Source organism: Peromyscus eremicus, chromosome 15, assembly GCF_949786415.1.
Source record: "Peromyscus eremicus chromosome 15, PerEre_H2_v1, whole genome shotgun sequence".
Lineage (NCBI taxonomy): Eukaryota > Metazoa > Chordata > Mammalia > Rodentia > Cricetidae > Peromyscus > Peromyscus eremicus.
This window is the reverse complement of record NC_081431.1, coordinates 54293908-54321327: the sequence shown is the minus strand read 5'-3', so window position 1 is coordinate 54321327 and position 27420 is coordinate 54293908. Positions and strand designations below refer to the sequence as shown.

Here is a 27420-nt window from a genome sequence, read left to right as displayed (position 1 = left end):
AGCCTGATGGACATGAACGCTCTCTAACATGGGGAAGTCAAGGAATTTCACAGTGGGTGGGAAGTGAAAGGGCTTAGGACTGAGAAGTCTCCAGAAGTACAGAACGGCCCGTGGTGAACACCTGAGCAGTTTCTGGGGTGCGAGCTCCCCGCAGCACAAGCAGGGGAGGCAGGAAGTCTTCCCCACCCAACTCAAGTCCTCAGGCCCACCACTGCTCTCCACACACCTAGCCTACCTGCTCTTACAGAGGCTGGAGCAAAGCCTGTGCCTTAGTTTCTTTAACAAAGTATTGATAAAAGGGCGATTCTGAAAGTTGAAAATGCAGTATTAGTTTTACCAAAGCCATATAAGCACACCACGTTCTACAATAACCTATGAAATCAGTTTCATTTAATTACTACTGTTGATTATGTATCACAGGAAAAATGAGTACTCTTTCTAATCCTTGTATTTTAAATACTCTGAAAAATTATTATTTATTATTTGTGTGTGTGTGTTTGTGTGTGCATGCACACACATGAGTCCCAAGAAGGAAAGAGATTATCTTTTGCCAGTTCTATTTATTTTCACGTGTGGATGTCCCAAGAAGAATAAAAAGCGGTACCTACTGCCAGCCCTTAACTTGTGAGTGAAGCACCAGGCTGTGGTGCTGTGCCAACCCAGGCAGGCCAGAGAGGAAAGAGAGCAAACACACACCATCCTGCTCTCCTGCCATCGCTTCTCCAACTTGCCAAAAAGAAAAATTGAAAAGGAGGACACACTGTCCTACTAAGACGATGAAAATAACAGGACGGGGTGAAAGCGAGGCAGGCTGCAGAGGAGGGAAACCTTGTGGCTCATTTCCGACCCGTTCTAAGTGGCTACATCAGGTCCGCATCTCAAAAGATAATATCATGTCGTTCCAATAAATTGCTATTAATATAACAAACTTTTCCGTCTACGGTCCAAAGGTTTGAGCACTATAAAACTAACATTCAACATAAAATAAGAGACTGTAATTTGGTTTCTTCAGTTACAGAAAGCAATAATAAGACTTCAGAAGCTGGTGAGTTTTCCAAAATATAATGAGAAAATACATTCTTTATCTTATTTTTATATGATAAATTTAAAATTACTGAGCTGAGCCTGGTAGCAGAAGCCTATAATCTCAGCTATTTGTGGGTTTAAGTTAGAAGAATCACCAGGTCAAAGGCACCCAGGGTTACAGTGTCATTTTATACTCAGCCTATATAACTTAGTGAGATTCTTTATCTCAATATAATGCTTGCCTAGCAGGCTCAGGGCCCTGGGTTCAATGCCTAGTGTTATCCCCAAACAAAATGACTAAGCAACATCTGCCACAGCAATCATTTCAGATCTACTGTTCTAATAACACAGTCACTTTATTAAAAATATTAACCATCTTTCCGAGGTTTTATAGGTGCTTGATTTTTTTTTTCCTACTCAAAACATTGCTGTTGAGTCTTCAATTTACTATTGCTTTGCTATTTCTGGAACCAAGATTACCTCACCCTCATTTCATCTGCAAGCCAAATTTGACTTTTCAGAACTCTTCTATCTGGATGTTTAATCATTTTTTTTCTTTTATTGAGTCTAAAGAGATGATTGACAGAACAAATGTATAATTCTGATGACCATGCCGGTGTCTCTTCAAGAAATTAAGTACAGGGACCAAGTATACGTTATGTCCTAGTAAATGCCCCAGATGTTTCATAGTTGGTGCTTGTGCAAAAGAATGAGAAGAAAATCCACACAGGGAAGGTTTCAGGGATAGAGAGCTACAGCATCTCCCAGCATGCCTTTGGGTGATCTTGTGCCTCACTAGACAATTCTTTTGAGAAGTTTCTGTGATTCAATCATCACTGACTAGGCCATTCATTTTTTTTTTTTTTTAAATTTCTTCTTTTTAACACCAACTCCATTACTTCCTCAATCAGTCCATCACCCAAGTTTTAAAATCCACAGGCCCTAGAAATGTAGACAAGAGCAGAGTTGCTGCAGATACTTAACATTGTAGAGGGGAGGTGCATATACCAAGGAGAAGCTATTATGAGATATGACTGCCAAGGGAAGGTGAGGGAGAGAAGAGCCAGGGAAGACAATATAGAAGGAGACCAGCTGGAAAGGAGGAAACGGCATCTTTAGAAACATGAAAATTCATGGACCTTCTAGCAGAATGCATACTAGCAGTGAAGGGAAAGAAGACGTGTCCATGACCATTAGGTTTTAAGTGCGGGCAGGCTGAACAGGCGCTTGGCTTGGCTTATGATTCCTAATAAATAGCAAACCCCCAAAAACTGCTTGCTTTTTCATCACCCAGCAGACAGTTTAAACAGAGAGCTATCTAAGGGAAGGCAACGGTTCTCAACCTCAGGTTTTAAGCATGGCGATTCTCTATTCACACATGGATGAGGCTATTACAGAAAAAAAGACAAGGAATACCAAATATGCACAAAACAAAGTCATCATAAACAAAGACTGTAATATACGTTTTCTAAGATCCTCCATGTATAGCTGAACTATTTCAGTCTAGAACCTACAGATATGTATATAGACACCACACTTCAAAAGGAAAGATTTGATGTGCATACTTAGATTTCAAAAGCATATGGTAGGATATTAGCATAGGGAAAATTCCCACTTTTTTTTAAGCTCTTGATTCTTTTAAATTTAAATGGAATGATTGTATTTAGCAGTCTTGTTATTTTCCTTACAACTCTTATTGCTGAGGCAGGCTGGCAAGTAATGCACTATGAAGTGTCCCTTTTTATATCTTCTGTGGGCAGGACACTTAAAAATGAAAAAATGTATCAGTGCCTCAGTACCTCTAGACAGCTCTCAACATACTCAGAAGGCTATTTGTTTTTATTTTTCACTTACAGAAACCTACTATTTTAACTGTTAAAAGACACAGTGATGTAGTTTTTAGTACAAGTTCAGTGCTAAAGTTGGCGCTTACCTCTCATTGGTCCCTATGCTCCGCTAACTTAAATACCAATGTGGATCTTTAAACTATTAAGGAGCCTTCACAATAAGCACTGGAGATATCACTGATATCATTATGGTGGCATTAAATCTGTTTATGATTCTGTTGCTACCACAAATTTGGAATAATTTGTTTATAAACAAATCGAGCTCCTAATTAAGGAGGGAAAATATTTATTAATATCATCAGCATTTCAAAGTCTTATGGAACGCTTCATTTTTTTTTAATCAGAATAAAGCAACATTTGTTATACAGACTGCATGTTTTTCAGATTTGTTGCTTCAGAATTATTCTCCATGTTTACCAAGGCATTACAGCCTCTTGTTTCATCGAAGCACGACAAAAGACTACCAATCCCAGAAACTGCACTGTCTCGTTTGGAAGATGCACCATAAAACATGTTTTGCTTTATAGCTCTTTTTGGAACTGGTAACTATACAGAGCGAAGTAAAAAGTGGAATCTATTTTCCTTTCCCAACTTGAAGACCTTCTATCTGGGCCAGACTTTGATATCTGCCCCTTGGCTGAGAAGCCGCATATCCAACTTCACACTTAGCTGCAGTGAAGTAGCCCTGCAGGCAGGCCGACTTCAACGAACCACTAGTGGTATCATCATTAAAATCCTGCTGAAGGTCACCATGGTAACCGCCTGCTGAGGCTTCGCTGCTGCACTCGGCATCTCCTAATCAGCTACCATGTGAAATGCAAATTCAGACAGTCTGAAAATTAGTCAAGAAGAATAGCGGATGAGGATGCAGATATGTGAAATATTCATGGGCTTCACGGTAAAAAAAAGACAGCATGAATGACACAACAAAGAAAGGCCCCTGACATTCCTGCTATCGTTCTGCATTCTTGTTCACACTCTACTGTATTTCTAGGCCGAGAGTTCTGAAGTTGGTTTTGTGAAATGCCATATTTATACTCTATACCCCAAATAGTAATTAAAAATGGCTAACATAAGAGCATTATCACCATTGCTTCCTAAGAGTATAGTCTAATTATCTAAATACAATCCCATGAAGCAAAAAGGTAGGCATCATTCATTATCAGTATCAAAACTATTAGAGGAAGGTGTACTGGTTATATTCTAGGAACACACATATAGTTAAAAAAATCATTAGATGTTTATTTATTCAAGCTATATGGACTCAGATTTCATTGTACAGTACTAAGACTAGATGCTATTCCTTTCACAATAGAAAATATGACAAGATTACTTAATAAATGAACACTGTAATTGTCTTATATTTTTCCTTTGCTCCTTTCAATTTTCCTGGGGCAAAAATATCTGTTGCTCATGACATGAGATGTCCAAGGCTTTACTGCTTCCTTGGGCAGGTCTCAGATGAGAAGTCCCCAAAGAGCCTTTGTGAGCTCCTCTTGTTGACCCGAGACACTGCTATTGTATACCCTCTCATATAATCACGATATATTAGGATAAAAATGGAAGATACTGTTTAATGAAGAACTGGATGTTGGGTAAGTGCCAAAACAACTCACTCCAATGCACTAGCAAGGCAAGCAAGAATTCAGATCTCAAAGGCTTTGAAAATTGTCAGTCCTGTCCAATGTATTCTATAAACATGTCTACATTGGTAACCTTAAAACTCTTACCCAGAGGACTCTGGCTCAAGCAGTGAGGGGGTGGTAGGATAGGTACTGCCCAAGGAGAAAAAGAAAGAAAAAGGTTCAGAGACAGGTGGCTGAGAGGTACACAGTTCAGATTTGGGAAAGTGTGAGGAGGGAAGTTCTACCAAAGTAAGTTTTCTTGTCTGAGAGATTGGGACTGAGGACTTAGCCTGTCACGAGACACTGAGTCAGAACATTCCTTCTTCCCTTCAATGGGCTCACTCCACATAAGTCAAGTCAACTATCTGTGGTTCTCCTACATGCTGTGTTCTGTCCCATTCCTCACTGGGAATCACAGAGCTGTTACACTAACCAAACAGCAAGTTTATGAATGAAAACAATGAGAAGTGCTCTTTCTTCCACCTGTATCATTCATCTGTTTTCTGAATAAAGGAAGGCTCCTTAGTTAACAAAATGAACAAACGTATGGGTTGAAGATCATTTACCTCCTCCGAGTAGTGATCGGACGGGAGAGGCGGGTAGTCACACTGCTCTATCTTCTTACACAGAGAATATAAATTCATTTTGTCACCGTAGAAAGGACTCTGCAATGCAGCCATCTGCAAAACACTCACAATGAAACCGATGTACTTACAGAGCAACTTTAATGGTGACTTCATCAGGTATAGGACACTGGGGTAGAAAATAATTATGAATACTTTGAATAAAATTATATGAGCATTTTGATTTTTATGATTATCATTATCTACATATTATTAAACGCTAAAATTTTTGAAACAATTTTATTTTTGAAACATTTAAAATTCCTAAAGAGAAATGATTAATATATCTCATACAACATAAAACAATATTAAGAAATGGAAGATGTTTGTGTGTATATGTACATAGCCACAAAAACAACTAGCATATTTCATGGCAAAACAGATACCATATGGTATGACTCAAGTAATGTAATAGTCCAGTATAACAAAAAACTGATATTAAAACTGAACTACATTTAACAACGACTTAGGGAATAGAATGCATTCCATCTCATCATGCACAGTATATTATTTAGGGAAAAGGTTATTTTAAGAGAGAAAAGACTATTTATTAATATTGTAACTAATCCTTAAATAGTTTAAATCATAACTTTCTTTTGATTATGTCTCAGAAATATTAAATGTGTTTAAAAAATATGCGTGACTCTAAGACGCAATCCAAGGTATCCAGCGGCGATTTTTATGCAGAAAAACGTGACTTAGAGGATATGGCACTTTAAAAGAGACATTACTGAATTTAAATGTATTTTAAGACAAGGTTCAAAACTTGACATTTAAAAGCGCAAGCAACTACTTGGTAAGCAAGGTTACAAACTAAAAATTCAATTTAAAATGTTCGCATCCTGTTCAGAACCTTCTAAATCTCTGAGCCGCAGCCGCAAGAATACAACATAGAGTGCCAAGCTGCCCCAAAGTCAGTCACCCTTTTCTACATGTGCTAATAAGTTTGATTTTGGAAGGACAATGTGTACATTCCCTAGACAGGCAGAGTGTGTGTGAAACACGCTGGTCCATGCTGTGCTACTCAGTGAGCGTCAGTGGGGACAGGACAAGCTGAAAATGGCCCTCATCTGTCTTCTGTGCTCCAGACAGGGTTTTAACTCCTTCAGAGCCTCAGCCGGGAGGGGACAGGATTGGAAATCCCACCTAGGAAACGGCTCTACGTTCGGTTTTACCTAGCCCACATTTTATATAAAGCCTACACACACCCACACAGAACAACCTTGGGAATAGTTCCACATGACGGCATAAAGTAAGTAATGACTTGAATGCCCTAAACACACAACACTGAGCGGGAATTTCTAACGGAGGACCCACCATCATAAACAATGTTTATGCTGAAAACGCAAGGATACTATAGGATAAAAATCAAATGTTAAATAAGCCACCTTAAAAACACACCGTAGATATAAACTACCATCTCCCCACCCTTGTAAGACCTTACATAAACGTACACTCATTCTCTATCATATGCTAGGAGTTCATTATATTACTTTTGTCTCAATACTGCAGAGTGTTAAAAAAAAAATCTGAATGTCCCCTAAGGAGTTAAACAGGAATAGTATATTTTCATGCATCTCCTGCTTTGACAGATGAAAAATGTCAACTGTCCTGTTTTTATTTTCAAGCTTTTGCACTATTCATCTGGTTCATTAGTGCATCTCGGCGCTGCCCCTGACAGCTGCTCGCCCTCTCCTCCCAGCAGCTGAATTTTTCAGGCTAATTTGATCCTCCACACTGAGACGATCGCTAGAATGATTGACTCGCTCCCTGACCTCCAGGGTCTGACTTTCCTCATTAGTATTCTGGGGGTGTCGGAGGGACGAAAGCCCACTGTCTGTCTTCGGGGCTGGTGGCAGCTCTCTTTTTTTTTGAACTGTAAGCCACCAACCTACAACCCTGTAAGGATGCAATTGCCGCACTGAACAATAAAGGAAATGTGTAAAACCTACTTTTCCATGTAAAGGTCCATGTAGCAAAGCTCAGCATCTTGATTTTAATTAGTAAAGTCTACTTTGTTGCATATCAATTAAAACTGCACTCCTAGTTTTTTCAAAGGTTTCGGGAATATTTGAAAGTCTAATTTCCTGAGTTTAAAACACGTTCTAAAAAGGGCTTCCTACTCCTTCATTGTTAACAGTAATTTCTTGGTGGATTATGATAGGAAAAGAAAAAAACCTCTATTGGGTGCTACAGACACTGTGAAAAGCTAAACTGCACTAAATCTATCTTTATATTCAATATTTTCTCTGCTATTTTTTAGTGTAATTTAGTTTTTCAAAATTGTCTGTAGCACCCAATAGAGTTTTTTTTTCTATCATAATCTACCAAGAATAAAGATAGATTAAATCTTTTTAAAAGTTCCCAACTCTTGCAGGGAGGATTTGAGAAAATGCATAGAGACGGATCCTAACATGATAAACACTTGAACTTGAAATTAGCACAACATGTATACCTTGAGGACATGGAAATGTTCAGAGAGAGAACTCTTATTTTGGTGACCACATTAAGCATACATAAAATCAGGCCCCGCCTCTCAAATGCAATTGTAAAATGTGGGTAATTGTTTCAATTTTGATACAAGGTTGCAAGAATTAAGTAAACGTCTTCCTGTAATACTACCTTCAACCCCGCTTTTCTACTGCTATTGCTAACTTCAAGCTCATTATTAGAAAATCATTTCCTACCTACTTTTAGGTTGTTTAGATGGAAAGTGTTATTTTGATATTAGATTATGGCCTGAATGACTCTAATACTACTTAACCTGGTTTAAAAAAATTTTTTTTAAACACATGAAGTGATTAACTTTTAAATATTACAGCAGCAATACTATCAAGCCAATTCTTATCAACATTGCCACCCGAAAATCATCACCAGAATCCAGAGTGAGCCAAATCTCTTGTCACCCCATGGACACACAAGGATACACAAGCAGCATGGGCCCCTCATCGTCCTGTGGACACACAACAGCACATGTTCTGCTACATCACTAATTCATAGTATTTCACAGTCAAAACCGGTGAGTTCACGTAAGAGCCTGTTCAAATCCTTTGAGTGTCCTCAGTCATCAGAGAAAGCACAAAACCAGAAAGGCAACTCTCCCTAAATTAAGGAATATATAATCAGCACAACTCCAAAAGGTCAATACTCATTTCAGAAAGCACCTCGACGAGCCACCTTCAAGCGACCGTGGCACAATCCTAACAGATGACACCGGAGTCAGGAGAACAAAACAGACAGACACGCACTGTGACTTCCTTCTTGAAACACAAAAATAACTCTACGTATTGTGTTTCTTCGATTCAATAAAATTTACTCAGATGCTGACTGATTTTTAATTAGCATCTTTGACTCTGTATTTTCCTGACATACAATTAAAATTCTATCTTAGGAGTCACTAACTTGGGATACTGTCAATGCCGTTGCTCTGGAGGATGGTGGAAACTGTGTCACTTAGGTGCCCTTTTCTACAGCTACAAGACTACATCACAATATAAATAGAGAGCCGTACTATAGGACTCTGCCCTCCTATGCTAAGAACAGAATTCTCAAGCTTAACTATTTGCAAGCCATCCTTAAAGCTGGATTTTACCTGTGTAAATAGGAAACAAAATACTGATAAAGATAAATATTTTCATATCTTAAATTCATGGCATTATTCTCCTGCAATGCATTAAAAAGTTTTCACACTTGTATCTTTCTCCCTCTACACAAAGGATGAGCAAAATAGCATTAGAGTAAAATACATATTAAAAAAAAACAAAAAGTCCTTGTTAAAAAATGAATAAAAATATATTAGACAAAATAAATATGTGTGGACTTACTTGCCCAATGAATTAACTCATCACAACAAAAGCTGACTACAAAATACCATCCAGAAAAAGGAAATGTAAACAATAATACTGGATACATAACATAAGTGAAACTGTGTCAACGTACAGAATTTATCAACAGTGCCTACCTCATATAGCAGACAGCCAAGAGACCAGATGTCAGACTTGAAGTTGTATCCATTTTCATGTATTCTCTCTGGAGACATGTAGTAAGGTGTACCCACTGAAAAGAGAAACCAAACAGAACTAGTACCATAAAAACTAAGACGTGGGTACATTAGGAAATTAAGCACTGATTCTGAGGGGTAGAAAGCAGGGTGGGGAGGTGGTGTGGCACCTGAGAGGGCTTGTAGGGAAGAACTGGAAGGGAAGAATGAAACAACTGGTAATTGTATATTAATTTTAAAAATAAAAGAAAACATTGAGAAATTAAACACAAAATTTTAAATTGAAAAAAAGCAAAAATTTGTTAGGATCACAACATTGTTTTTGAGAACACTCAAAGTTTATTTCATCTTCACTATTCAAAAAAGTACATTATCTATACTATAATAAAACAGAGTGTGGTGGCTTAAACTCATAATGGTCTCCTTTGATCAATCCAAGGAGAATTTAAGAAGGATAACTAAGGGAAAAAATTTTTTTTTCCTCAGAAAAAGTTATAGAAGTGATTCACATGGGACTTCGCTGTTTTCAACATGGCTTCTTTATTTCAAATAACTGAGAATGATAATATTTTAAATTACATAGTATTAGATAAAAGCTGTAAAGCACATATATAAACACAACATGCTTAACTACCTCTTACAAAAGTGTCCCTGGGAACGCAGTCCTGGCTCCTAGTATAAAGGATGAACCTGCTGACGCTCAGTTACCCTATGGAGGAATTCAGGGACTGTGATGACCGAAGTGCAGGGCGCTAACACCTATGCAAAAGGCCCCGAGTTCCTGAAGCTACAGAGACTTAAGGTGCAAGATCATCTAGGTACTTTTTGGTTTTGTTTTAACATATAAATGCTTTCTTTCTCTTTTGTGGCATTTTTTTTTTCAAAATGCTAACATTACTTTTAAGAAAACAAAAGCATGCATGTTATGTTTTGAAGATTGAAAACATTTAAGTGACTTTCAAAGTGAATATCTTTAATTTCAAATACCTCAACTTCTAATTCGCCATTTTTAGCCTAAGGCTCTTTGCCAAACAGAAAATCAAGGTCTTTACTTACTTGATATTCATGAACCTTATTTACCAGAGGCAACCTGTACTAATGATATGCCACTGCTTGTGGAGAAAAGGACATTTTCTAGTTTTCCCCATTACTTTAAAAAAAAAAAAACCCTATGTATTTGCTATAACGCTTAATGAGATAATTCACGATACTGTAAAGGGGACTTTAGTCAGAAACACTATTCAGAGTCATACCAACAATAATCAAAGCACCGTTCATGGAAGCAAAAGCCAGTTTTTAGATGAAATAAAGTTCCAGCCTTACACCCGTGTGTGTCATCTCAACTGTGCTAAGCATGGACGCGCCACAGGTGTACCTAGAAGGGAATCCATTGTCAGTGAAGAGTGGATCTAAGAGAAGCACTGACGGAAGTGAGCAAGAGGGAAGTAAGATGATGCAAGGCCAAAACTTTAAAGGAAATACGAACGACTCTGATATCAGAGAAAAACTTTAAGAAACCAGTTAATTGTGGCACTGTACCTTGAAGGCAAGTTTGCATATTTCAGGAGTGTCGGGACAGGAAGGGGTTGTTCAGAAACAACAACACAAACTAGCTTCAAAGTGTCATTACTGTGGGAAATCAACACCAGCCTGCAGCTTCCGGAGCTTGGACCACTTTCTCATACTTTGCATAAGCAACTCCAATTACTGGCCAGATGCACACACTTCCTCTGCTCAAGGAAGGATGGTGGGCGCCCTTGGGATAATGAGCAAGCGCCTCACAGGCTTCTGGGGTTCCAGGACATAAAGTGAGAGACTGGCAGAGAGAGGCTTCCCGGAATCCACAGGGGGCAGCTGAAAACACCAAGCTCGTATTCAGAGTTTACCAAAAGCAAAGGTAATTTTAACCGGGAGCTCTGGGAAGCCTGCTGATACGTTAGGGGTTTGATATGAGTGTGAAAGATTGATGACAGGGAAAAGAAGGAACAAATGCTAACACTTTACAGAGATTAGCCTCAGCCCAGCATAACACCTTAACAGAAACACCAAGCCAGCTCACAGACAGCAACCCCCAAGTGAAGGGAGCAGAGAAGAAGAATGACGAGGAGGAGGAGACCGGAACCAGGCTTTAAATGGCAACAGTCTAGCGCAGAGGATCGCCCTCTGTAGTTGCTGGGGGTCAGCGTGAAGTTACTGACTGAGCACTGTGGTTTTAAACTTAAACACTGGTTCCCATCATCTAAACAGTGAGCATCCTCCAACTGTTTCCGCGTGTTTTATCTCAACGACTTCCTGGGAATATATTACAATAGAAAACCAAGCATGCCACCCACCTCCTTCACAGCACATTTCCAGTCATCATAGAGGATAAGCAGGTTTGCATGCTGGACTACTCCCATCTGGGCAAATTCGTAATTACTGTTGACCAGAGGCCTGAAAAGGCGCTTCCACAGCCTTCCTCTGACATGCTCCCTAATGTGTCCCTCTGCTCTGGACCCACCTCTTCTGCTGACTGACCTGGGAGAAGCTGTTCCACTCCATCACATGGCAGACTGATTCACCCTTTCTCCTCTCTTCTGAACAGAGAGAGACCCACAGTTTTAAGTGCTCAGGAAAATCTGCAGTGCATTTAAACGCAGTGCTATGTTTTCAATATTTCAACTTGATGAAGACACAATTATTTCCTAAAATCCTTTCCTTAAACTTCATGGCAGCTGCTTTCATGAGGACTGTTGCCTGAAGAATGCTGTGACTTTTTCAACAGCTGTACAAGGGGAGAGACTTGTGGAGCGAGAGGACTAGATATTAAAACATTATCGTGCAAATTGTTACACACGGAGGCACTCAAGGCAGCATGATGCATAAGTCTACTCATCTTTCAAGAATTTATGGTTATGGGTAAGATGAGAATACATTTTGCAAAAGAAGATACTTATGCCATTTTGACCTCCTGACATGAGTAACAGTGGGTAAGAAATGGATTTTTTTTTTTGGTAACGAAAAGGCAGTTGGCTTTAGAAGAACTGAAAATGTTATCTGACTTTCTTTAATCTGTACTAATACTGTACCATGATTTTTCAACTGTAAAAATAAAGCGCTTTCCTGACATTAACTGACCTAGCTACAAGAGAAGTGCTTTACATGATACATACTTCATAAAAAGAAAATACACCTTAAAATCTGTGACTGGTTTTTAGAAGTCACCGTAAGCTTAAGAAAGTCAACCAATCTTGCTTTGGGGATGTTCTCCCGGAAGCTCCGGCTGGCACAGGGACGCTTCACTGGAAACAGCTATACACAGAGCACTTTCGATAGGTTCGCCAAAAATTTAGCACTTTAATCTCTGCAAAGACTTGAATAAAGAAAAAAACCAGCACAAGGAAAGAATCTTTGTTCTACGACTGGAATGTTGGGTTCTATCTGCAATTACTCACGGAGGTAACAAAGAGCGGGTCAGAAGATGCAAATGTGTTTCGTCCTTTGCCTCTAGCTACATCCTCCTCTTCTTTCATTGACGTATTTAGTGTGTGTGTGTGTGTGTGTGTGTGTGTGTGTGTGTGTGTGTGTGTCCACAGTGCACATGTGGAGGTCAGAGGACAACTTGCAGGGGTCGATTCTCTCCTTCCACCATGGGAGTCTTGGGATTGAAGTGAGACTCTCAGGCTTGGCTGTAAGCACCCTTACCCACAGACATTTTGGCGGGTGCCCCTAGGCCTACATTTAGTCATTTTCCTTAACTATGAGAAGGGATAGAATGTAAAATGAGATAGTGTATAAAATGAGACATAATTTATACTTTAAATTCTACAGCTCTTGTAAAAAAAAAAAACTTTAAAAATCCATATGGAAAATAATTATACGGTAAAAAAAAACCTGATATGCTCTTTTTTAGAGCTGGTCTTTAGGTCAGCCAAATGAGGACGCTCAAAGAGAAATAAGACAAATCAGGCCGGAAGTGCTGCTGCTTTTTCTCAGAATCGGGACAAACTGCAGAAGAAAACCCCTTGAACATTCCTTGCTGGGAAAATTAAAAAGACACACGTCATCCCCACCACAGTTTGATTCAAATACACAACCAAGAGACGAAGCATCCATTTCTGTTTCTCCTTTGTACTTATGAGTCAGCCAGAAATGCTGCTGGCAGACTGAATGGAAAGAGACCAAATTTACTTCATTATTCTGAGTATAATCTGAGGCCAACATGGGATGTCTGAGTGCTAGATCAGTATTTCTACGGCGAAAAGACATTTGGAAAATAAAATCTGACACCCGCGAGGCACACTTAATAACACTGTGACACTGCGGAAGGCAGGCTCGGTGGATTCCTCTGCCCCCCTGTTCTGGGCACTGCAGTCAAAGCACTGTGTGTCGGGGGACTGACTGAAGGAACGTCTTAGGTGCTGCCTGTGGTGCCTGTTCTAGGTCCTGGAGAGACAGGGAAAAACAGGGCAGGTCCTCAATGTTGTGCGGACCACAGCAGAGCCACACAGGGCTTGTTCTGAGGAGCTGTCTGAGACACTGTCCTCCTCATCAGTAATGAGGTCTGCCAGGTCAGGCAAGCTGCCAAAGATAGAAGACTTGCCCAGGGCAGCCTGGAATTCAAGCCCATTTAGCAGACAGTTACTTCATCAAACTGACGACTGCAAGGGGAACTGAAAATGTTTATGCCTCCCCCAAACCAAGAAAGCAGAGAAGGTCGCATGAAGAGCTAGAACTTCAGTGGGCTGTGCGTGAAAATGCTACTGTGCGACGCTGCTGTGGTGGTTTTTACATAAACACTCGTTATGGTGGCTGAGAGGTTAAATGTGCACAGTTTAAAACAGATAATAGCGTCTTCCCTGAGCAATTACTTAAGTCGGGAAAGGACTGAAAGTTAAAAATAAACCAGCGGAAGCGGCCTCCAGGACTGTCTGAACATATGCTGCCTCTCCACTCCACGCCACCCTGAACAATGTGAGGTGCGCAGCAAAGACGGACTCGTGGAGAGGAGCCAGGCAAGGTGTGGGGAAAACAAGTGTGTGACCACAGGTGGCACCTGGCACCAGACAGGAAACCGTTCTAGGGCCTGCCTCACAAACGCTAATTTTCTGAGTTGAAATTAGAGGACGCATCACACTTGGAAATAGTGTGGGGAACACGAATCGTACACTCAAGAGATTCCAGTGTGAAATTCCCGTATCTGGCCCGGACGGCAGGGGGTGGGGAGGTATGCATTTACTCTGTGGACAACATCACAGAACCAGAGAGATGCCTGTCTCCATTTGAAAGATAAACAAGAGCTCAGGCTGTCCTAGGATACAACAGCAGCACAATTTCTCCCCAGGGAGAGAAATTATTAGAGCATCGCTCTAACAGAGACACTAATAATGATGCAGTCCAGTCAGATTTAAAAATCTGTTTCATTTCAGGATACAGAACAAACACAAGCAACAGGTAAATTTGCACTTGTGCACACAGAAAACTCCTCCCCATCTTTTCTCAGGGACATTATGAAAGTGTGCACAACCCCATCCAAACATCAGCTGGGCTCAGCAGGCAGCAACTCCTTGGGTCTGCATTAGTACGTCCAGACCACCTCAACTGCATGTACAGGAGCATGCTAGGTGCTGAGATTTGTATCTCAGATTCCTTTTCCTAAGCAAGCTTTGCTCCTGGTGCTTTTTTCTCCTCTCCTACATCCCAGGCCATGAAAGGGAAGCCACTGAGAAGCATGTCTGCTAGGGAAGTGAGAAGCCACTGCAGCCTGAATAAACTTTTGGGAATAACTTTTAAAATATCCCAAACCTGCCCCCCCCACTCCAAAATTAAAAAAAAAAAAAAACCAAAACACTCCATTTCAAAAATGAAATTAAAAACCATTAGACCATTCTACCATTAAAACCCCTGGCTTTTATAATGGTGTCATGGACAGAATGCTGGCCTGTGGTCCTTCTACTTGGTGTTAGACGTGTTTGCATTATGGCACCTGCCAAGAGGGACTTCGAAGGTGTAAGGTTATACCTGTTATAACACAGATCGTCCTGGATGATCACAAAGAATACGACAAAAGAGCAAGAGACTCCACGTGTGAGCGAGGCTCATGCTATGGCCAAGAAATGGAAGCAGTTTCTAGAAGGTGAGAATGGGCTTGAGCCAATAGGCGGTTAGGAAACAGGCACCACAGCTTTAGCAGCACCAAAAAGCTGAATTCTGCCAGGAAGCTGAGTAGACAAGAAACAGATGGTGTCCTACAGCCTGCAGGAGCACTGAAGATGAACTACAGTTAGCTCACCGAAATGCAAACTGGATGTGGGACCCACGAAACTGCAAAATACTATAGTTCTAGTGCTTTACTCCATGAAATCTGTTATGCTGTGTGAGGGCAGTGCTTTGTTGTTGGTGATTCCCACACTGTGTGGGAGAGTGAGGATTCAATTCCATGGGCCTGGGACACACTCTTCAACGAGATCCACATGAGACACCAAGGAGCACAGCAAATCATATAGGGCTTTAAAAACGTGTAGTGTCTGAGAGCGTCACATTCTGCGAAGGTTTTCTTGCTTTGGTTATCTTGTGGAGTGTGTGTGGGGGGGGCAATGGGTAGGAAAGTAAGAGATGCCAATATACCCACTCTAGGAAGAATAACACTTGTTATAGAAAAGCCATGGTTTGTCCCCAACTTCAGTGAGCTCTGGCTTGGCCATTCACTGACACGAATCTAAGCAATTGTACTTACCTCACAAGTTATTGAACTGAGGGGAGACCAGAAAATGGGTAACAGATCATGTGACATTTAGTCCAGAACTTTTGAAGCTTGACGAGTAAAAACGTTTATTTTAACAGTGTAGATTGCCCAAATACTGTGCTTATCGTAAGGGCACTGATCCACAAAGCAGTCAGGAGGGTCGATATTCGGGGAACAACAGAAAAACCTGTGCTCAGAGTATCCCAGTTTAGAAAGACAAATTCCTTACGGCCACACAGGACTCCCGTTTCATTCACAACTATTCCCACGAGAAGAGTTCATTATTGGTTGTGTGGGGTGGCTCCAACCACGCTACACAAATAATACAGCACAAATAGAAGACCAAATGAGACATTTTCCCCCTTTATCTCTGTGCATTATTCCTGGGCTCTCCTTTTCTGGACACACAGAGGACTGCTTGCCCAGTCTGTTAAGACACTTGTCCTGGATGATGAGATGTGAGTGGAAGTGTTTTGTGCTGTCATATTCAAGCAGAAGGCTTGAGTTAGGAGCCAGTGAATGATCTTCATGCTCTCTCCCCTTCAAGTCCCCAAACCAAATGCTGGACTGAATACCATACAGGACTGAGGCTGTCTGGAAATGTTGCTACTGTGAGGAGGGTGGGCAGGCCACTGAAGACCAAGCGCAGGCTGCAAGGGCCCCTGGCTGACAAGAGATACAAAATGCTCTGATGCAAAAGTGTATTTCATTCTTCAACGTAATCTCGCCCACACTAACACATCTAGTTCAACTCCCTCTTTTATGCAAAAGTCTGTCTTTAAGGCCCATTCCTTTAGTGCTCATTTCTCAGGTGTCATCTATCGCTCAATTTGATGGTGGAGAAAACAGTCCTGAAGACAGATTTCAAATGTCCTACAGCCCCAGATCCCAGATTTGTTATAATTTTTCCTAAATCTGGAAGCAGTTAAAGTACTCCAGAGCATGAGAAAGCAAAGTGTTTCATAGCAGGCAATGTACAGCAGACTGGGTAAGTCCAGATGGAACAGAGAGTCAGGAACATGCCGCTAAGTGTTGTTAGAATGGGAAACGAAATGTCTATGAGAATAACTCCACACTAGGAAGCCAAAGACCTACACACATCTTCAGCACAGCCCTACCTATCCCTTGGTGCTTTCCGCGACACCAGGACAGACACACACATAAGCTGAATGACTGGCAGACTGTTGAGAAGCCGTGTGTGTGTTGCTGCTCACTGGCAGCAGCACAGGAGGTACCGTACAGGGCTAATTTATGTCTGACCAACTGAACTAATCAGACAGTACGTCAGGAGAAGGTCTCCAAGTGGAAAAAAGGGAGCCGGTGTGAAAACCCTGGAGATCTGGGCTAATGTTTATTGAATTGCAGGCCAGGCAACTCATTAATGAGTTGTGCAGTCAACTCACCAGTTTGCAGTCAGCACTGGTTTAATTGAAATAAAATAGAACAAGATCAAAATACTCTGCTCTGTGTAATAGAATCGTGGCTCCATGCAACTTTTGCTTTAGCATACTTGATTATGGTCCCGCGGGGTCACAATTTTGTTGGGGGTTACCCTTAAGAACGCTGAAAAACACTGACCTAGTCAATCAGAAACCTGGATCAAGAGAGAGCTGTGTCTTTACCATAAATTTTTAAAGACCTGGATAGGTAGCAGGTTTCCCAACATCTGTTACATCTGTGAGGTTGACAAACAATATGAAAGAAAACAAGGCAAACTTCACAGGGATGAGTATAATATCCTATAATCGGTCTCCCCAGATACACAGCCTTATCCCTATCATATCATAGGGATAGGTATAATATCCTATAATCAGTCTCCCCAGATACACAGCCCTATCCATATCATATCACAGGGATGAGTATAATATCCTATATCGGTCTCCCCAGATACACAGCCTTATCCTTACCATATCATAGGGATAGGTACAATATCCTATAATCAGTCTCCCCAGATACACAGCCCTATTCCTATCATAGCATAGGGATAGGTATAATATCCTATAATCAGTCTCCCTAGATACACAGCCCTGTCCCTATCATATCATAGGGATGAGTATAATATTCTATAATCAGTCTCCCTAGATACACAGCCCTATCCATATCAGTAGCAAAGCACAAAATGAAAATCCTAAATTCACATATGAAACAGAGGGGAGGTAAAAGGAGATAGAACCCAGAGAACAGTCTACTTGGCAAAACACAGAAGTGAGCATAGTTCATAGGTACTCACTTATAGATACTCAGTTCATAGATACTCAGAAAGGGAAAGAAAGGGGGCTGGAGAGATGGCTCAGAGGTTAAGAGCACTGACTGCTCTTCCAGAGGTCCTGAGTTCAATTCCCAGCAACCACATGGTGGCTCACAACCATCTGTAATGAGATCTGGTGCCCTCTTCTGGCCTGCAGGCATATATGCTGTATATGTAATAAATAAATCTTAAAAAAAAAAAAAAAAAAAAAAAAAAAAGGGAAAGAGAAGCATTCCCGGCACAAGGAAGAACCAAATCAACTGAGTGGACAACCCCAGACATTCATGACCTGAAGCCGATGAAGGACACTCATGGCCGCTATCTTAACTCGGAGCATGCTGTTATTTCTGGCAGCCCTTACCCCCAGTGTGGAAGCACATGACATCCCTGCAGCCTTGGTTCAGGATGCTCAAGATGCACAACTGGTACCATTCATGCGGTTACCCCTGGCAACCTGAGTGCTTGGTTCTGGAGCCTCAAGTTGTAAATCTAGAACATGAGTTCCAGAAGAGTTAACAAATGGCTGGGATAGAGGTGCCCCAGGGCTGTGATCACACAATTCCAGGAGTATTTAGGATACTATGCTGTTTCTTATGCTCAGAACAAAGTGGGGGTGGGGGAGGTACACTTAATAAGGGAGGAAAGTAGAGTCAATAATGAGAGAGGGACATTAGAACTTAATTTCTGATCCCCTCCTTCACTTCCCACATCCTGGCATTACAAGCATGCACTGTTCACAGTTTATGTGGTGATGGGAATAGAATTCACATCAGAGCACATGCTGAACAAGCACTCTGCCAACTAGCTAAATCCTAGGCCCCCATTTTTTAAATTATGAATTGCATTAAGCATCTTATTTATTTACTGTTTGACTAAAATTTAGGCCTATTGTAATCATGAACCACGTCAGACTTTACTATCAGTAAAACCAGAAAATGCATCAATATACAATGAAGAAGGTTGCTCTACCACGTTTCTATAAGCAAAATAAATTTGTATAGGTGGCCACGTTTTCATTTACTTTTCATTTTATCCTCAACTATTAGAGGCAACTAAATCTGCTTCTAATAATCAGTATGTGTAACAATAACAGAATAATAATTCTCTAGAAGTAAAGAATGGGGCCAACTTGGCAACAACAAAAAGTGTGTAGCGTCTCTATTCTTGCTACATTATACATATTTTTTGTTAGCAGAGATATTTCCTTGATACTTATGATTTTTTTTATTTGGTCCAGTGATCACTAACAAGCTAGAGTTCAAACTTCAACACGCTACTCAGTGCACTTTGCTTAGGAAACATGAATTTCACACCATCAGAATCTTCACTGTGCACAGCAAGAATAAATTAAAAAAGAGTTTGTGTTTTTTTCTCAGAATGAGAAACAAAATTACTGAAAAAATTCATTCATTACAGATTCACCACCGAAGTGTGTAGTTTTTCCTCCTCACTGGCTGCAGTTTAGAAGTGACTCAGGGTCAGCAATCATGGCTTCAGCGTGTGCATACATAACACGACCCTAAAGGAGCTGATCTGATAAGTCCTTACTGAATTCTTAGATCTATTAAAATTCACTTTATTCTCCATATCAAATAATTTGGACTGACACATCACCCAAGTCTGGAGATATACATAGGCCTTTAATCCTTATGTAGGAGCTTTGGGAAAAGTAGTAAGCAGTAGATGGAGTCCATTTCAAATCATTCAAGTCTGGATTTCAAGTTATGTATCAGGTCAGTCAGACGGGATGGATAACTACAGCCTACTCAAAAGTGGCTACAAAACAGCATTAAACACTACACACGTGTGCACAGGCGTGTGAAGTCTGTGTGCATGTACGTGCCATTACAAGCTAGTGCTTCAAGTGAGTTAATGACAGGGTATTGTTATGACATGCCAGTCAGCTAAGCAGCAGAGAGTGACCGTGTTTTTAACCACTGAGAAGTGCCAAGGCTTCTTCCTAGAAATCGTCTACCATATTTGCTGCAAGAATTGTAACTTCTCAAATAGAACTTCACCAAAGTGTTATGCAAATTTACTGATTTATCATGAAATTTCACAGCAACGTTTTGTACCTGGTAAAGGCAGTGAAGTTGTGTGGCCATAAGTGAGAAGTGAAAGGAAAAAACGTTACAGGGCCTCAGTGTGGAATCTTAGGCTCTCCATAACTAATACAACTGAAATTTGGGAGAAGTGTTAGCTTTTCCACCACACTTTCCATCAAGCCAAACTCTGTTCGAGACACAAACTATTAATAAATGATAGATGACAGATTCAAAGGCACACAGACTCTCAGGAACAAAGCCAGGAATAAAAGCCTTTCAAAGCCTCTAACCGGTTGGTTGTCTGGATGCTTATTTAACAGGTTATTGAGTTCTCCCCTGTCCCATTTAAAAGCTCCTCACTTCATATCTAAATATTGCTGTCAGAGAATTAGTGGCTTCCAAGGAAATCGCAACAGCAAAAACAGACACAATTAAATTATGGCCAATTTACTTTTGCTTCGATTATTCTTTCAGAATTCCCCATTTCCTATGTCTTACATGCATAAGGAGAAAAATGGGACCTGGAGAGTCTTGAGATGCTCTACTTATAACTTAATTTAAAAAGCATTTCTTCTAGAAATTTTTATTGTTTCTGATCCAAACAATTTTCTTCCCATTGCTGATACCATGTTGCAGTTACACCAATTCTATTTTAGGTACAAAGGACATCAAAATAATGTTAATTCTAATATGATCAACTGCAGGGTATTTTTTCCAATCTATAAGGGGAGATTTTTTTTTTTCTTCTCATTTGTTATGGATCATCTTTGGTTTCCTCTCCTAGTTATCACAGTCACATGTCCTTTGAATAAATAAACATGTATGAATTATTATTACCTTTGGCATTTAAAAAAGTTCAGTGAAGTCTTCTTCCAAAATACAGTTTCTTCATTAAGTTATCTCCAATCACTACAAATAAGATACAAGGCACTCTCCATGGCAACAGTAAAAGCCAGGCTTATGAGCATTATTTTAAAAAAACAAAACAAAAAAAACCACCACAAACAACAAAAAGCTCAGAGCCTGCTTGAGGTCAAATAAACAGGAATATCCACGCATCATGTAAAAGGTAACAGGGAACTGTGGGCACCTGTCAGCAGTGGCTGATTTCTAGAACAGTTTGCAATCGATTTAAAGAATGCAATCGATGCAGTATAGCTGGCATACCTGTTTTGAACCATGACCAACACATACACACAAATGACTGGCTGAAATGGTCCTTCATCTCTTACCTAAAGAATGCGCAGCTGTGGTTTTCGAGCTGAAAAACCGACCAAGTCCAAGATCTCCAAGTTTTACCACCCCAGTGGCTGTAATGAACACATTGGCTGGCTTTATATCTGTGAATAAATGAAGGGATCAGGTGAAAGATGATGTAACTTTGGGCATTTGGAAGGAAATCTTATGTTTGGAAGAATATATATTTATATTTGGAAGAAATCAAAATGTATATTGAATATGAAAGTCTGAACTGTGAACTCACTATATTTTGAATACTTTTCATATAATTCAAATTTTCCAGTCCTATGAGAATCCTCAATACATCCTGATCAAGACTGCTAATATCCATGTCAAATACTTTTGTCTTCCATTGCCAAAGAATATTTATGAAAATTTAAGACACAAAATAAATGTATGCTCCCTTTATAACAATTTTAAATAACATGCTACTGAAGATTAATTCATGCATTTACATCAGTTATAAAGTCGTAGCTTAGCAACACTGCGCACACTGTATTTATTAGATGGTTTTAGAAATCACTGCACACAATGTATTTATTAGATGGTTTTAGAAATCATAATTCCTTAAATAAATTGCTTCAGAATTTTTTACACGCCCAAATCAGTGGACCAGCCACTTAGTGACTGGCCCTGCCCAACAACTGGGATGGTAATCAACAACACATAAGGACCAAGGCCGAAGACTAAAACAGTCTGTGTAGTCAAAGTACACTTCTCATCTGAAGAAGATGGCCAACCCTCTTCCTTATGCATGTTCAACTGCTTTCCCACAGCTGAACTTTTTTTTTTTTTACCAACAGAACCAGCAAGACGTTCAGGGAAGCCAAGCAAAAGCATAATTTTCATTCTTATTTATAATCAAGTAGGGCTTTACTTATAGACTTATAATCCTAATAAACTATAATTTGGACATAAACTATTCCATAAAGGGTAATGCAGTGGATTAAACGGAAGCTATTTTAAATTGCTTGATGGTTACATTATTTAAAAAGATGCTACCGTTTCCTAGTGCTCTTCTTACCTCTATGCATGACTCTTCGAGAATGCATGTGCTCCAGTGCACTGCAGAGCTGAACGAAGTATTTCCAAACAGTTCTTTCAGGAATTAGCCTCTTTTGCTTCTTAAAATGCTGTTTAAAATATTAAAAGAATAATGACTGTGAGAATTCAGATGTCTTAAAGTTGAATTCCAGCATTCAGAATCAGTAAGTCAGAAAAAATATCAACTTTTATCTCCCCATTATTTAATTTTGAAAAAGTATGATTTCCTATACTGAAATGACTCCAGGAATTTCACTTGACATAATAGCTTACATTTCTTCCTGCTTAAGGTTAACAGAAGCCATGGAACACTACATCTCTGTAATGCCCAACTACTTGAAAAAAAAAATACATCTATACAAAATGATGTATCTCAAATTTCATCTCAAGAGAAGCTACAGTTTTTAAAAATGAAGACATATTAAAGTAATTAGACTCATTAAAAGACAATTCTTACTGGGAACGTGGCTCAGCTAATAGAGTATATGTCCAGCATGCATGGAGCCCTAGGTTTCATGCCCAGCACCACAAAAACCGAGTGTGGTGTTGCAAATCTCAGCACTTGAGAGACAGAAGCAGGGGATGAGAAGTGTACACCCAGCACTTGGGAGGTGGGTGCCAGAGATCAGAAGTGCAAGGTCAGCCAGATAGGGAGTTTGAAACCAGCCTGGCATGTAAGACTTTGTCTTTAAAATCAACAACAAAAATGGAAAAACAAAGGACAAGTCTGCTTCAGGCAGATATCTTCACTCTAGAATTCCGCTTAAACATTGAGCTACACTGGTGACTTGAAGCACTGTAATTTATTAAAAATTAAGTAAAGTATTTCTCTAAAATGTTTTCATGAGTCTATCCACCTGCACATTAAAAGGCAAACCTGCCCTTTGAATGAAACTACACTCTGGAGAGTCAGACTCTTAGAGGAAAACTGAGAGAAATGCTCAGAGTACCAGCAGGCTGTGTAGGAGACAGCGGGCCATAGACTGGCAGGGAAGTTGCCAGAACAACTGCAAGCCACAGCGACAGAGTTCCGTCCACTTTCCTCGATTAAATCTGTTAGGAGACGAGGACTGTAGTATACCAAGCACCAAGCTCTCAGCCCCACTGGATATTCTGCATACAAATACCATGCTTTCAAAACATAAGTGCAGCGGGTTTCTTATTGAACGGTATGTAAACCTTACCCACATGAAGAAATAGTGCCTTTCAATAGCTTTTGCCACAAAGCTTTCAGACAATTTTAACTGTGTGATGTGCATACATATATGTACTTACCAACATGTCAGATTTTAAACCCGTTCCTTACTGTATTTGAAACCGACATTTGGAAAAGTTCAACCAATTAGTTTTTTTGGTATTTAATACAAAGAAACTGTATTTGAGAAAGTGAAGAAACTAGCCCTTACGATTCACACCTGTGGCCAGCTAAGGACCAGTTGAAAAGGCAGAGCTGTAAGAAAACCACAGGTACCCTTCTCCACAGGCAACAAATGACGCCTCCCCCCCCCCCCCCACAACTCCATCGTGCCCACTTGCTACAGCAAAACAGTCTTAAAAAACTGTAAGAATGCTAGGTCAATCTCTCCCATAGAACACATTTGAAAATCAATTATTTTGCAATGTCATTAGCAATTAAATCAGTAACGTTATTCTAAATGACCAGGTAATCACAAAAATTCACCCCAGTCTTGCTAACTGTTGAAAAATGCTCATATTGTGCTCCAGTATGAGGGTTTTCTTTGATGGCAGACTGTGTCAACATCAGCTTTCACTGGACAGGGACAAGGCTGAAAACTCAGTTCTTTCCACATCGTTTTCCTGGAGACTTGGAATGCATCCAAATAAAGCCTGTGCAATGTGCTCCCCCAATGCCACATTAACATATCAGAGGACTGTTTGATGCCAACAGAAAGATGGGCACTGGGTCTCTTTCCATTCAAAAATAAATATACTGTAACATGTAGCCATCAGAACATGGAAAAAAAAAAACTGAATGTTTTAGCACAGAGTCTAAACTCATCATAACCATAATCAACTGAGCGGTTTATTATTTTAAATATTTAAGAAATTGAGACTGTAATATAATTACATCATTTCCCCATTCCCTTTCCTCCCTCAAACCCTCCCATGTACCCCGCCCCCCCCATCCCTTGCTTTCTTTCAAATTCATGGCCTCTATTTCTTTAATTGTTGTTGTTGTTGTTGTTGTTGTGGTGGTGGTGGTGGTGGTGGTGGTGGTGTGTGTGTGTGTGTGTGTATTTATTTTTAGTCTCATTATTAAAAGGCAAAATATAAAAGAGACTGAAAAACACTGGCAACAAAATGCACATTAGGGAGCATGTACACAGGCTGAGAAGACCTGTTTCCACGTTTTTATATTCTTCTCTGACACTGTTCGTTATAACAAATTAAAACTGATGAAAACAAGCTGATGTTAATCTCATGTTGTCCATACAGAATGACCTGGCGAGGCTTAGGTATCTCACTAATGGTCACTAAAGAATAGCATAAATTTGACTATCAGATGATAAATTCTGATTAGACTACTGATATTGCTCAATTTCTGAAACATCTATTTAAATGCCTGGGCTTGTCAAATATTCTTTAAATGCAGGGCTTTTGCTAGTTGAGGAAGCCAGTAGTTGTGATGTTGAAAACCTGTCCTTTCTCATGGTGGCACTGTTACCTTTCTCCTAAAAGAGGGGGCAGAGAAAAGCAAGGAAACCTGACTGACTTTTCATACTGGAAGGTTTACATCAGCAGTACTCAACTTACTCAAATGTGCACGCCTCTTTCAAAAGGTAATGCGCTAGCAGGATAACATCACTTTCAAAAGTCCTACTTTCTGAAGGCTAGATATCCTTGTAATAATACTTAATTCTGTATTATAAAACATCTAATGCAAACGTGTAAGACGTAAACATGCATAGACAACAATTAATACACGGAAAGTTTCTAAAGATTAGTATCAATGAAAATATTTACATGAAAGATTACGTGTTGTGGTATTTTTACTGTATTCATGTTATGAAATAAAATGTCTTTAACTCCAAAATAAATTATGTAAAAGCCTGTGGACGAAAGTTGCCCCTCAAGTTTAATGGATCACTTGGACATAATTTTTGTTTTGGGTGTAGTGTTTTTATAAAGAAGGCTCACCTTGAAATTTTGTATATATATTTTGTATATATATTCTACCACCATTGACAGGTGGTAGAATATACACATTGGATTTTAATTCAATGGAAATACTAAATATATAACAAAAAGCTAAGTAAGTTATAAACTTAAGCACAAACATGAGATTACATTATTGTTTCACTGAGTATATATATTTACTAACATCTCACTGAGGTGAAGTCAACTGACCTGGTAAAACACATTCGCATTACCACCGAAGTGATTTTTACAGCTATGAAAGACAAGTGGATACGAGCAGCCTCCATTCAGATTCTAGAAAATAAACCTTAATAGACACCTTTGTTTTTTTATTGTAAAGTATCCTATAAATTGAATGTTCAACACTAAATCCACAAAGACAGTGGGCCCTGGGTAGCTAATACTATTCTTTGAACTCAGAGGAACCTCAGCTCCTACACTCTAGACATGAGAGCCCCAGGTATGCTGCTCATTTCTCAGGGTGCATCTCTAGCATCTTCAAGAAATTTCTGAAAAAGCTTCAGTGAAATTACTCAGCATGCATTCACTAACAGAGAAGAAAAAAATAATCCCGATTTGTAACAGGTACTAATATCCACAGCATATAAAAAAATTTAAGCCTGTAGTTATATACGCTAATCTTTATAAAGAAAAAACTTCGCAGGGAAACATTTGGGATTCTCAGAGATAGCGCCATGGGCATGCAGCCATGTTGGTCCTACATCAGCCACTTGGTTTAGAGACCCCTTGCTGTCACCTTGAAGTGTCTCAATTGTTTTGACAAAGGGCTCCACAACTATGTAGCTGCTCATCAGAATCTACGTAAATCAACTTTTAGAAATGTACTACGGTGGTTAAATAGAAAAATCAACAGCAGGAAGTGATTTATATTAAACACAGAAAGCACTTCCTACTTGGAACTACTGTCAAATGTTTAAATGTGCCTCTCTCTAACAATGCATGCCTGTCTCAACACAGAATTGATTATGAGTTTGACCATAACTAGCCATGCCACCTTAAACAAGTCACTCAACAATGTTGGTCTGTTTCCTTGATACATTAAACAGAATTTGGACATGATCTACAAAGTTCCTGTCATCTCTAAATACTATCTGTGGGTCGACAATTTCAGTAGCAAAATAACATATAAATATCTATTTGGCACATTTTCACACTTAAAAACAGTAAGTTTACAGGTCTGTCATATCCTTCAAATTTCTGTTAGTAATAAAGCAACAAACGGGCCCAGAAATCCTAACAGGTTCACTTAATATATACATAGTCTCGTGTGAGGTGATGGCAGTAGAGTCCTCTACTGGGACCTTGCAATTAGGTCAAAATATTTAACCATCAGCAGGGATGTTATATCTCCAAACACCTTTGTAATTATAATGCATTTCTTTTTCTAAAATGACACTTTATAGTTATTATTGCAAAGAATTGAAGGCAGAGACTGGCTATAGAAAAGACAAATTGCTTCTGAAAGTGTAACTGGCTTGTTCTGTGCAATTCTAATGATATATTAATTTTTCTAAGGAAACATTTCTTCTGAACATATAATGAGGAACTGACAGACTCAGATATACAACTATTGTTATACACAGGTATGAGAGAACTTCATGGGTAAAACACCTACCAACTGGAATTTCAGTAGTACATTAATTTGCAGTGTGTGAAGACTTTCACTTGTGGTGGTCAGGAAAAGGCTCAGATACTTCATTGATTTCCAAGACGTAAAGCATAATGGGCCTGGCCAGTAGGAGGTCACTGAACACACCCCACTGGCATCTCACTTAACTCACTTGGACAAAATATTTTCCAACCAAGTCCCACTGTTCTT

At 39.6% G+C, this 27420-nt stretch overlaps 1 protein-coding gene across 2 annotated transcripts in view; it reads right to left on the bottom strand.

Moving 5' to 3' along the window:
* Nek7 (NIMA related kinase 7) overlaps positions 1 to 27420 on the bottom strand; it is a 131472-nt gene that overhangs the window by 5491 nt on the left and 98561 nt on the right. For both annotated transcript variants that reach the window (XM_059280478.1, XM_059280477.1), the window contains exons 6-9: positions 22402 to 22510; positions 21371 to 21478; positions 9083 to 9177; positions 5065 to 5178 (exon numbers count right to left, since the gene is read on the bottom strand). In XM_059280478.1, the coding sequence (XP_059136461.1) occupies positions 5065 to 5178; positions 9083 to 9177; positions 21371 to 21478; positions 22402 to 22510 (426 nt within the window). The remainder of the gene's footprint in view (positions 1 to 5064; positions 5179 to 9082; positions 9178 to 21370; positions 21479 to 22401; positions 22511 to 27420) is intronic.